This window comes from Gallus gallus, chromosome 2 (assembly GCF_016699485.2).
Source record: "Gallus gallus isolate bGalGal1 chromosome 2, bGalGal1.mat.broiler.GRCg7b, whole genome shotgun sequence".
NCBI classification, from domain to species: Eukaryota; Metazoa; Chordata; class Aves; order Galliformes; family Phasianidae; genus Gallus; species Gallus gallus.
Genome location: NC_052533.1, coordinates 54,849,990 through 54,862,486, shown reverse-complemented (window position 1 = coordinate 54,862,486; position 12,497 = coordinate 54,849,990). Strand labels below are relative to the sequence as shown.

At 40.2% G+C, this 12,497-nt stretch overlaps 1 protein-coding gene across 17 annotated transcripts in view; it reads left to right on the top strand.

The window, feature by feature from the left end:
* The window catches only part of TNS3 (tensin 3), a 224,864-nt gene that overhangs the window by 82,789 nt on the left and 129,578 nt on the right, over nt 1-12,497 (top strand). For 12 of the 17 annotated variants that reach the window (XM_015275852.4, XM_015275851.4, XM_046924026.1 and 9 more), the window contains 2 exons: nt 2,562-2,599; nt 11,640-11,678. In XM_015275852.4, coding sequence (XP_015131338.2) covers nt 2,562-2,599; nt 11,640-11,678 — 77 coding nt within the window. Of the gene's footprint in view, nt 1-959; nt 1,140-2,561; nt 2,600-5,587; nt 5,840-8,614; nt 8,661-11,639; nt 11,679-12,497 lie in introns of those variants that run through there. The other 5 variants (XM_040683154.2, XM_046924019.1, XM_040683188.2 and 2 more) reach the window with 4 other exon arrangements.

The window sequence follows — 12,497 nt, the reverse complement described above, 5'->3', positions numbered from 1 at the left end:
GAGCATGTATTTCAGCTTTAGTGGTCTAAGGTTAGATATAGTTAATCTTTCAGGTAATAAATGTCTGTGGTGGTTTCCTGCTTACTGGTCTTGGGGATTGAATAAGTAAACTTTTCCTGAATTTAGAATGCATTTAAGTTTACAGTATTACCCAAAGAAGAAGCAGTGCATGGAAAAAAAATCCAACAACTTTTCAGAGTAAGGAAAGAAGTGCATATGCTCTTGAAACCTGCCTGTCATATTCTAGATATTATGATATTGCATCATATCATTGATCATCTAGCTACTTAAGTTGAGTGCTGTTTTCTGAATTTAATGATTCAGCCTTTCCTGCTGTCTTATCAGCAGGAAATTAAGAGAAAGTATTGATCTATTTGAGATAATTTAGCAGCTATGTGTGAACTTTTTTCTCAATAAGAAATTAAACTCTGAGGAGACATAGTCGCTTTTGAGTTCTAAGTCACCCTGTTTTTCTTAGGTCTCTGGTATTGCAGATATCACTAAGATTCACTGGGTTCATTGTGAACAATTTGGACTTAATAGCTGTGTTATTTAGCTGATAATGCTTCTGGTGTATGTGCAGCAGTAAAGATAGATGACAAAATCATCAGCCCTTGAGGTTTAGCCAGACGTATGTTATCATAGGGAAATAGAATGCACAAATTTTCTGAGACAAACGGCTCCAGTGTGGGTGTGCTCTGCAGCAGAGTTGGAGGATCATGGTGTCTGTGTGTTGGGAGGGGGTCCTGGAATGGAAGAGTTGTCAGGGTGTAGAGAGGACTGCCCAGAGTGGCCGGAATCCTGCAGCTGTTGGGGCAGAGGCTGATGAGGTGTGGGTGGGGCTAGGTGCAGCAGTGTAATGACCTTGAACATACAAAGGGAACCCCTAGGGAGCATAGTGACCAGGACAAGTAAACAAGGTGTGGCATGGCACTATGATGTGGCACATTGAGGTTTTCACAGTCAAGGCAGACAGTGAAGGCACAGTCTTCCTCCAGGCTCAAGAGATCAGCTTACCTAGGGGTCATCAGCCTCCCAGAGGAACCAGACCTAGCCATTGCAGATCATCTTAAATGTGATCACACCGCATGTTCAAGACAATCAGGGGATCAGGCCTAGCAAGCATAGGTTCATGGAAGGTAGGTCGTTCTTGACCAACCTGATCTCTTTCTATGACTAGGTGACTCACCTAGTGGATGAGGGAAAGGCTGTGGAGATAGTCAGCCTGGACTTCAGTAAAGCCTTTGTCTCTGTCTCCCCCCCTATTCTCCTGGAAAAACTGCCAACTTGTGACTTGAACAGATAAACTCTTTGCTGGGTAAAAAACTGGATGGCCAGGATCAGATAATGGTAGTGAATGGAGTTTAGTCTGTCTGGCAGCTGGTTCATGAGCTGTTTTCCCCTGGAGTCAGTATTGGGACTGGCTCTGTTTAATATGTTTATTAATGATGTGGACGAGAGGGTTGGATGCACCATCAGTAGGTTTGCAGATGGCACCAAGTTGGGAGAAGTTGTTGATTTGCCTGTCTGAGGATAGGAAGGCCATACAGAAGGATCTGGTTAGGCTGGATGTATGGGCTGAGGTCAGTTTTATAAAGTTTTATGGGACCAAATGTGTAGTCCTACGCTTTGGTCACAAGAACTTTATGCAGTGCTACAGGCTTAGCACAGAGTGGCTGGAAAGCTGTGTTGTAGGAATGGAATCTGGTGATGTTTGTCAATGGCCATCTGATCATGAGCCAGCAGTATGCTCAGGTGGCCAATAAGGCCCATGGCATACTGGCTTATATCAGAAATACTGTTGCAAGCAGGATCTGTGATTGCCACCTGTAGTTCATGCTGGTGAGGCTGCACCTTGAGTACTGTGTTTGGTTTGGGCCCCTCACTATAAGAAATACATTGAGGCCCTGGAGCACATCCAAAGAAGGGAAATGAAAGTGGTGAGGGATCTGGAGCACAAGTCTTACGAGAAGCAGCTGAGGGAACTAGGATTGTTTAGTCTGAAGTAGAGTAGGAGGCTAAGAGAGACCTTACCGTTCTCTACAACTACCTGAAAGGAGGTTGTGGTGAGGTGAAGGTAGGCCTCTTCTCCCACATAACTAGTGACAGCACAAGATGGAATGGCCTCAAGTGGTGCCAGGGGAGATTGAGGCAGGATATGAGGAAAAATTTCTTCACAGAATGGTGAGAAGTTGGAAAATACTGTCCAGGGAGGTGATGAAGTCACCATCACTGATTGTTTTCAAGAAAAAGGTAGATGTGGCAGGTACACATAAGGTTTAGTGGGTAGTATTGGTGATAGGTGGGTGGTTGGACTATATGATCTTAGAGGTCTTTTGCAACTGTAATGATTCTATGATAGCAGTATTGTTGTTGCTTTTCAGGAAAGGATAAAACGTACATTTTATTGTAGTTTTCTTGTTTGTTTTTTTTATTATTATGTAAATACTGTTTTATTTGAAGATTTATGATTGGCTGTGTTTCCAGTAAAAGATTGATCTAAAGAAAAGAGAGAATCCACCTGCTCTTCTACTCATATATTATCTTTGCTTTCATTTTAGTTTGCAAGTATGCCTGCCACAGGAAATGTGAAGAGAAGGTAAGCTTATTTATTTCTCTCTCTTTGATGACAATCCACATGTATCTGAAGTTTAGACTGTAGAAGTTGTGTCATGATGATGATTAAGTTGGATGCCAAGTTGACAGGAAAAAAAAGCAACTTTTTGCTGTTATTTTGTCATTAAGGTAAAACAAGTCCTTGTATAGTTGTAATGTATGCAACAAAGCTACTCATTCCTCCCACAAGAGGTCGAGTTTCAAGTTGAAAACAGAAAGTTGGGCCAAATACAAGCCACACCCTTCTACCAGGAAAAGAAAAAAAAATATGAATTAGGGGTGTGTATCTAAAGTTTACAGCAAGAAGATTTAATGGAAACTTTTAGTGGTGGTTTAAGAAAAATATGAGAACATTATTAGTGTTCAGTGTGTACTGTAAATTGTATCCAGCAAGATCAGTTTAATAATTGAATTTTTTATATTTTTAAAAAATGAGTGCCTTTCACATCAGGAAATACCCAGTTCTGAATGCTCACTCATAAATATTTAAAAAATAAAGCTCCTTGATTTTTTTTTTTTGACTTGCACTTGTTTTGTGTATGAATAATTTTTGTGTGCTCTGAAAAATGTTGCTATAGGAAAATTAACTAATCTAAACCATGAGTATCTGAAGGGAAAGTAAACATCACGTTGGTCAAGATTTAGCTGTCTATTACTTGTATGCACACAGTTATAAACTTAGAATTAAAGTATTTATTTAAAAAAATATTTTTAAAATCTTATATTTTAAAAATATAAGAACCAGTGTGCATGGTCAGAGGAGTATACTTTCTCCCTAACTATCTCAGATTTTGGGTAGAAGGAATCAAGGCATTAAATGAAAACTTGTGCCATGTTGTTTCCAGGGGACAACTATGTGAACCTCTGTAGCTGACACATTTTCGTAGGAATCTGTACATAGAAACACATTCAGTAAGGCTTAAGATTCTAATGATTTTTTTTCCCTCTTCCTATGTAATTAGCATGTTATATTAGCATGCATGCAACACTTTTAATGCCGCTTAGCATTGGACTAGAAGAAAAATGTTTGCAGTTGAAGTTGAGATTACTGTGTGAGTTTTGTAACTGATACTGCAACTCAGAGTGGTCATTAGAGTTTTCCTAATAGTCCTCAGAAGCAATATTTTGCAGATCCTCCTGCCTGCAAAATATTCTACTCTTGCTTAGTTACAGTATACTGTAGTGAACTGTTTAATGAATAAGCCTTCTGATTCAGTCAGAACTGTGAGCTATTCAGTGGCATAAGGACTTGAAGTTGCTTTCTGTGAGCATAAATGTTGCATTCTTTAAGTAGCAGAAGTTCTGTGCTGTAGGGTTGTGTGTTCAGCAATTAATTTGCTGGAGCTTTCCAAAACCGGAAAACTACTTGAAAAATATGCTAGTGTATTTAGACAGGAACTCTAATTCAGTCTCTCTCTTTCAGGTAGTTGGCTATGTTAGCAAGACCTAGGTGGTGCCTGTACAGATTCAAAGTGTGCTTGTTTCTTTACAAATTCTAGTAGTTGTCAAGAGGAAAATAAGATGGTACTGAGCAAAGGAAACAAAACTACTTCTACTTTTCCTTTGTTCACTACAAAAACATGGGTAGGCTGTATTTTCACGACAGATGTAAATTTTCTACTGGAAAACATCAAGATGTTTTGGAGGGTTTTTTTTTTTTGTCTGAACAAAGGCTTGCACAAACTGCTGTGCTATGCCCTGTTTGTACATGCTGTTCGCGCCGCTCCTGGGTTGCTCCGCTCCCTAGTGGAAGGTTTTATTTATGCAGGGGGTGATCCTACCACTGCTCCTTGCTCTGACCCCACAGCGTCAGAGCGCCGCTGCTATGCGAAGGACGATGGCACCCAGCAGCTCCTCCCGGACAGGGCTACCCCTCAACCAGCTGTGGCAGTTTCCTGCTTCGGCACGGAATGTGTCCACTCCGGAGCCAAGTAGCATGCCAAAAATAAACAAACAAACAAATAAATAAATAAAAATAAAAAATTGATGATTAAAAAATTATAGGGGGAACATGGGAACATTCTGTGCCATTTTGTTGTCCCTTTTGAACAGTTGCAAAATTAAAGATATGTTTAGAATGTTATTGTCAGATACTTCTAACATGCATTTTGAAAGGAAAGAAATTTGTTAAAATGATTAGGGTTATGTGAAAGTTCTTCCCTGCTGGTTTGTCATTTGGCATATGGGCATAGTCATCTCTTATGCCTTCAAGAATTCATTCTTGAAGGATGTCCAAGCATCCTGTGCTCCTTTGCTCTTTGTAATATGCCTTGAGAGATACTTCCAAACTTTATCTTTGAGTGTACAGAGTTAATGTAAAAAAAATAGTACACTCAATGTTTAATTTTTTTTTTCATTAGAACCAAGAAGGGCTTCTGAAAATATATAAGTGACCAGATGAAGACTAAGAATAGATAGTTATTTTAGTTTCAGGTGAGGCAGAATTTTATTCATAGTGTTGTTTTGTGTTTTTTTGTTTGTTTGTTTGTTTTGTTTTTTAGGAGAAAAACAATGTTGATAACACACTGATGTTTCCAGCTGTTGCTGAGCAGTGCTGTACAAAGCCAGCAGTGCTGTACACTTCAGTTTTCTTACTTTCTCCTACTGTTCTACCAGTGAAGTGGAGGAAGGCACGAGTGTCTGGGAGACAAGGAGCATTCGAGATGCCGAGAAAAGACAGAATCAGGACAGCTGACTTAAGCTGGCCAAAGAGATATTCCATGCCATATGCCATCATGTGAAAGGAAAGTTTTGAAAGGGGTGGGAGTTCATCTCACCCTGTTCTGCTGTTTAGGGGCTAGCTGGGCTTTGATTGGCAGGTAGTGAGCAATCGTTTTTGCATTGCTTGTTATATACATTTTTATGTATGTGTATAATATACTCATAACTATTATCCTTTTCTTTTTCTCTGTCTTAGTACATAGTTTTATCTCAGTCCATGAGTTCTACTTTGTTTTTTCCTTATGATTGTCTCCCCCATCCCAGTGGAAGAGGAGGAGTGAACGAGTGACTGACTGTGTGGTGCTGAGCTACCTGCTAGGTTAAACCGCAACAATAGTGCTGAATGAAACATGAGACTAGTTAAACTAGTTAAACTAGAGACTAGTTAAAAAGAATGGTGAAAAGGCTGAGGTACTGAATGCTTTCTTTGACTTGGACTTGACTAGAAAGACAAACATCAGGAATCCCTGAGACCAGGAGGAAGAGGTGGAACTTGGAAGATGTATCCTTGTTGGAATGAATCAGATCAGGGAATAGTCAAGCAAACTTAGCATACAAACGTGGAGTGCATCAGCGATCACTGATCTAGCTAACTGATACCATTGTGAGGCCACTCTTGATAAGCTTGGTCAATCATGGCACTTGCAAGAAGTGCTTGAGGGCTGGAGGAGGGCACATGCCCTTCAAGAAGGGCAAGAAGTAGGACACACTAGTGCATTGGTCAGCCTCACTGATTTCTGGGGAGATGCTGAAATAGCTGATAGTGTAAACCACTTCCAGGCTCATGAAGGGCAAGAAAATCATGAATAGCCAGCATGGATTCAGCAAGGGAAAGTCATGCTTGACTAGCCCGACAATCTATACTGAAATGACTATGTGAGTCATTATAGCTAAATGGTTAAGTGGTATGAATTTTGAAATAGTGATATGATAGTACTTGAGATTTGGACTTTGAGATGCAGGCTTGATAATAGCTGGCTCATTCTTTGAAGATGATTCTTCCTCTAAAAGGTCACCTACTTTTCATAAAAAGAAAATAAAAAAGGAGAAGTACAATGTGAAAGACACATGGAGAAGTGAAAAATATACTGAAATGTAAATAGAGGTTATCCAAGCAAATGCCATATTGTGCAACTTTGAGTGAGTACTGGTTGTGGTTCTGTTAGAGCAAGTGGGGACATATTTTATTTCCTTAGTGCCATGTATCATGCCATTTGTTGACATTTTTTCTTGTTTGACTTAATATTTATCTCGTATTAGTCAGTTACTCATTAACTCATGTGACTCATGTTAACTCATGTTACAGTTATATGAAGGAAAATTATTTGCCAGTTCATTGGAGTCAGAATTATTATGGAAATTGTTTTATATCTTTTTTCCATCAACATAGGACTTCTTCAGTGTAAGACTTGATTCTGGAGGTATCACACTAGGAATGTGTTTTCTGCATTATGCTGAATTCTGTATGCAAGAACAGGTTATTTGACTTTCAGGTATTTACCTCATTATTTGTGGACAGACTTCTGTGTCTGCATGCCAGGTGGAGGTGGAGGGCCACTGAGTTCCTACCTGTTTTTAAAAACCAGACTGGGAGTTTCCCCAGTTCTATTTTTTCTTTTATAAGTGAGTATGTGAAAGTGCAGAGCCTCTAAGTATTTCGTTTTACTGAATATATTTATAGCCAGTATGTTAAAAGCTGACAAACCTCTTGATTGTAAATATGTTTCTTTCGGTTAACTGTAGCTTCAGTGAGGATCAAGAAAATTTGAAGTTTGTTGTTTTGTGTAGTTAATGCGCAGTATGTTTAACTTTTTTAAACCAATGAATGAGGGATTTACTTTTTTTTTTTTTTTTTCCCCCTATCTGTCTTTGAACTGATATTAAAGTGAGGTTCTGCAGTTTTGCTTTCTAGATGTATACTTTCTTCTAAATCAGGCATGCCCAACCGCTGGCCCACAAACAGCCTGGAACAGCTAGTACTAATGTGGACCACCCCATGGTGTTATGTCGTCATGGCAGCAGCTCTTCCGTGCCAAGTGGCCTGGCCTTGCCCTGGGCATGTAGCTGTCACTCAACAACAACCAAACCATCAGTGTGTGATTGGCACTGTCTGAGCTGAAACCAAGATGTGGGGAGGGCACAGTGCAGTAACTTAGTCCACCTCTCACACCTGCCACACACACTCAGTTATACCGAAACCTGCATGTATTATGTGTTACATGTGCTTGTGCCATTTGATTAGTAAAAGACTGCATTGCCAGTGATGATATTTTTAGGTAGTTAAATTAATATACCTATGTAATGCCATCTCAAAAGAAGACAGAGCCCAAAAATTGAAAACTGGAGAATGAAGGAAGAATGTTCCTTCAGCAGCCTGTCCTGTGCTCCATCACATTCTCGGGAAAGAAGTTCTTCCTTGTGTTTGTATGGAACTTTCTGTGTTCCAACTTCTGCCCCTTGCCTCTTGTTCTACTGCTGCACGCCATCAGAAAGAGTCTGCCTCCATCAACTTGACTTCCACACTTGAGATATTTGTAAACATTAATGAGATCCTCTCCTACCCTTCTCCAAACTCAGGAGTATGAGATTTCTCACCCTTTCTTCATATAGGAGAGATGCTCAAGGCCCCAAATCATTCTGTGGCCCTCCATTGGACTCTTTCTAGAAGATCCCTCTCTTTTTTTTGGTGCAGGTAGCTCAGAACTGGACACAGTATTCCAGATGTGGTGTCACCAGGGCAGAGCAGAGGGGCAGGATCACCTTTGTCGATTTGTTGGCCATACTTTTTTTTTAACACACCCTGGGATACAGTTGGAGTTCTTGGCCACCAGGGTACACTGCTGGCTCATAGTCAACCTGTTATCTACCAGGACTCCTCGGTCCTTTTCTGCAGAGCTCCTTTCCAACAGGTCAGCCCCTAACCTGTACTGATGCATGCGATTATTCCTCTCTAGGTGGTAGGGCCGTGTATTTGTCCTTGTTGAACCTTGTTGAAGGTTTCTCCACACCCAACTGTTCAGCCTGTCCAGGTGTTGCTGAATGGCTGTACAGCCATGTGGTGTGTCAGCCTCTTCTCCCAGCTTTGTATAATCAGCAAACTTGCTGAGGGTGGACTCTGTCCATTCATCCAGGTCATTGATGAAGATGGTGAGCAAGACCAGTCTCAGTACTGACCACTGAGGAAAACTGCTAATTACAGGCCTCCAGCTAGACTCTGCTCCATTGATCATGACCACCTGAGCTCTACCAGTCAGCCTTTCCTAAACTTCATTACAAGGATGTTGAGGGAGACGACGATTGTCAAAAGCCTTGCTGAAGTCAAGGTATATAGCATCCACTGCTCTCCTCTGATCTACCCAGCTGGTGATGACATCGCAGAAAGCTACCAAGTTGGTTCCTTGGTGAATCCATGTTGACTAATCCTAATAAACCTCTCTTCCTTTTGCTTGGAGTTGACATGCTGAACCTGTTTCACTAGACTATAGCCATGCAAGCTGAAGAAACAGATAAATACATTAAAAGAAGTTTAGAGAGAAAGGCTGATAATTTTAAGTTCTATGCTTTGGCAATAGATCAAAGTATTGATGCTACAGTTATGGCTCAATTAGCCATTTTTACTAGAGCTGCTCTGAATGTAATCATTTACTTTTCTGAAGGTGGCTAAGTCAGGGTTACATGCTAAAAAGACTATATAATTTGTGAAATGAAGTCAAATCACTTATGGAATCAAAAGGAAAAATTGTTCCCCAGTGTGGGTCAGAACACGGCTCACAGATTTAGTATTTTTGGTAGATTTGAATGCTCATTTTAATGAGTTAAACTTGTGCTTCAAGGTGAAAATCAACTTATCTGTTCTGTGTTTCAGAACATAACAGTGTTCAAAATGAAATTTAAGTTAAGGCAAACTCTAGTTATTGTAAACAGTTTTTTGCATTTTGATATGTTGGCTGAGCAGAGCAGTCTGCAGAGCAAAAAATAGGCAGTGTTGCTTTTCATTTTGATTCAGGAATTTGAGAATAGATATCAAGATTCCCTCCCAAAAAGTCATCAGTTTTTTGGTATAATTGTGACTCTGTTTCAGTTTTACTTTACCTGTAAATTTTCTTGTGGAATGCTTAGAGTTGCAGTCATATACTGAACTTCAAGAAGAATTTTACCATGTTTGTCTACTGGACTTTAGTAAGACTTGTCTTACCAGAGGAAAATATTCCTTGCTTAAAGTCATGCCTTATTCATGCTATCACTCAGAATCATCGAACCAGCCTTATGCATTAGTTTCACAAAAAGAAGGTCAAATATTCCACTAGTTTTGTTTTTTGTTACTCTCTTTTATTTTATTAAAATATATAAAAATAATATTAAAGATTAAAATAAATTTGGTTACTTATACACATTAAATGTATTACATATGAGGGCTGCTCTTAAAACAATGCTTGCTATTTTATTATATTGGCCCATGTCAGAGGTAGATGTTGGTAGTATGGATGTAGAGGCTGAACCTTCCCACCAATATTGTATTACATTTTGTTGTCATGCAACAGGTGGCTGCAGGGGGGTGGGCAGTCAGACAGAATGGTGTCTGGAGTGGAAGTGCATATGAAGCAAAGGTGTATAATTGAATTCTTCCATATGAAAAAATGGCCCCCCTTGACATTCATTGATGGTTGCTGAACATTTATGGAGACCAGATGGTGGATTTAGCACAGTGACTTGGTGGGTTTTGCATTTCAGCAGTGGCAACAGTGACTGTGGGTCTCTTTTAGTGGTGCAAATTTTTATGAGAGTAGCATGCAAGTTTTTCTTCATCAGTGGTGAAAATGGTGGTGTGATGGTAATGGTGGTGGAGTATGTGGAAAAGTAGATTTTTGTAGCTGAGAATTTGCTCTATCAAATAGTGTTATTGTGCTTTTTATAGTAGTTTTCATGGAAATAAATAGGAACATTACTTTAGGATCACTTTAGGAGTAAAGCTTGTGAAATTAAGTGGGTCCACAGAATAACCTGCTTGCTCTACTCAGCTCATACACCATAACAAAATTAAGAAGAAAGATAAGATAAAGTGAATTGCTGATGTTCTAATCTCCTGAAAAAGTGGAGTAGTTGTTTACTAATTTAAAACTGAGTTGATCATAGAAGAATGCCTGAGGGGAGAAAGGCACTACAGAGGGGCCTGGATAGACTGGATTGATGGGCCAAGGTAAACTGTATGAGTTTCAATAGGGCCAAGTGTTAGGTCCTGCATTTTGGTCACAACAACCACAGGCAACCCTACAGGGTTGGGGAAGAGTGGCTGGAAAGCTTCCTGATGGAAAGGGACCTTGGTGTACTGATGGGCAGTTGGCGGAATATGAGCCAGCAGTGTGCCCAGGTGGCCAAGAAGGACAATGGCATCCTGGCTTGTATCAAGAATGGTGTGGTGAGCAGGGCTAGGGAAGTAATCCTTGTACTCGGCATTGGTGAGGCCTCACCTCGAGTACTATGTTCAGTTTTGGATTCCTCAGTACAGAAGGGACATTGAGGTGCTGGAGCAGGTCCAAAGAAGGGCAACAAGGGTTGGAGAATATGCCCTATGAGGAACGACTGAAGGAACTGGGGCTGTTTAGTCTGGGGAAGAGGAGTCTGATGGGAGACCTTATTGCTCTCTTCCAGTATCTGAAAGGTGCTTACAGTGAGAGCAGAGTTGGTCTCTTCTCACTGCTGACAGGTGACAGGATGAGGGGAAATGGCCTCAAGTTGCACCAGGGTAAGTTTAGGTTAGATATTAGAGCAAACTTCTTTACAGAAAGGGTCGTTAAGTACTGGATTAGGCTCCCCAGGGAGGTGTCTGAATCACCATCCCTGGATATGTTTAAAAACCATTTGAATGTGGTGCTCGGGGACATGATTTAGCGGAGGGTTGTTAGAGTTAGGGTAGTATGGTTGGGTTGCAGTTGGACTTGATGATCTTTAAGGTCTTTAAGCGATTCTATGATTTTATGCTAAAAAGTCTGAATATTGATGCTTTCCTAGGAATGCTTTCCTAGGAATTTCCAGGATACTGGCGTGATGGAATGGGTTACTCTTGAACCTGTTTCACTGCTTATGGAAAGTCAGCATGGCACACACTGTTTACTGACTATTCAGGAAGCTGAGGGCAAGTAATGTAGCTGCGCTTGTTCACGCTCCAGTTCTGCACCTGGTCTTCTTAGTGCCCCGTTGACAATAACTGGATTTGACAGTATTCGAGGGAGCTCAATCTATAGAATTTGGTCAATTGCAAAGGAAGATTTTTTTTTCCTTATTTTATTATTATTTCTTTGTAGGTGGTGACACCTTGCTTTCTTCTGAGCAACTACAAACTGGTAAGTACTGTTGGCTCTTGTGATAGCCATCAAGTTTTCTTAGGTTATAGATTAGGTTATTCCTATAACCACTTATGGTCTCTTCATTACCATGCAATCCACTTTCTCTTGTGAAGGCACAGCAAATAAAGGGTGCAATCCTGGAGCTTATCAGCGTGCTCTATCCCATGCAGCAATCTTATTGTTTTATTGAGCATTTTGCAAAGCTGTGGATTTTCTGGATCAAGTATTTTTTGCTGTTGAGGATTGTTCCTAAGGTGGTCTGACTGATTTGTCCATCATGCAGTGGCATTCATGTATTGTTGTCCTTGCTACGTTATATCTTTTTTAAAAAAGCAGGTGAGCCTTTTCAGGCTGAATTTGGTTATTTTAGCTGTATTGATAACATGAATACTGCCCAGAGGATGGCAGGTAACTGTTTTTTGTCGAACTGGTGCTGCTACTTGCTAGCATCATTACCAGGACTAGGCACTCAACAGCTGATTTCTAAGTATCAACTGGAACTCTATGTATTTTATATATATGATACAGCCACTGGTGGTTAGGAATCATAAATCTCATTTCTGCCTTGCTGTATGAATTGGACAACTCACTTTTGTGAGTTTTTTGAGCATTTTTGTGTCTTGATTTCCCTGCTTGCAAAATGCAGGTAATGATGTGTTAGTATGAATTGTGGAAGCAGAAAGGTGCTGTAAGAGGCATTGGTTCATGCTTTTTTAAATTATTGTTCATTAAAAGAAAGGCTGGAAAACAAAATCAGCGATTTGTGCTATTATTAGAAATGTGAGTATGAATGTATGAAAGGTCTTTCCTCATTTT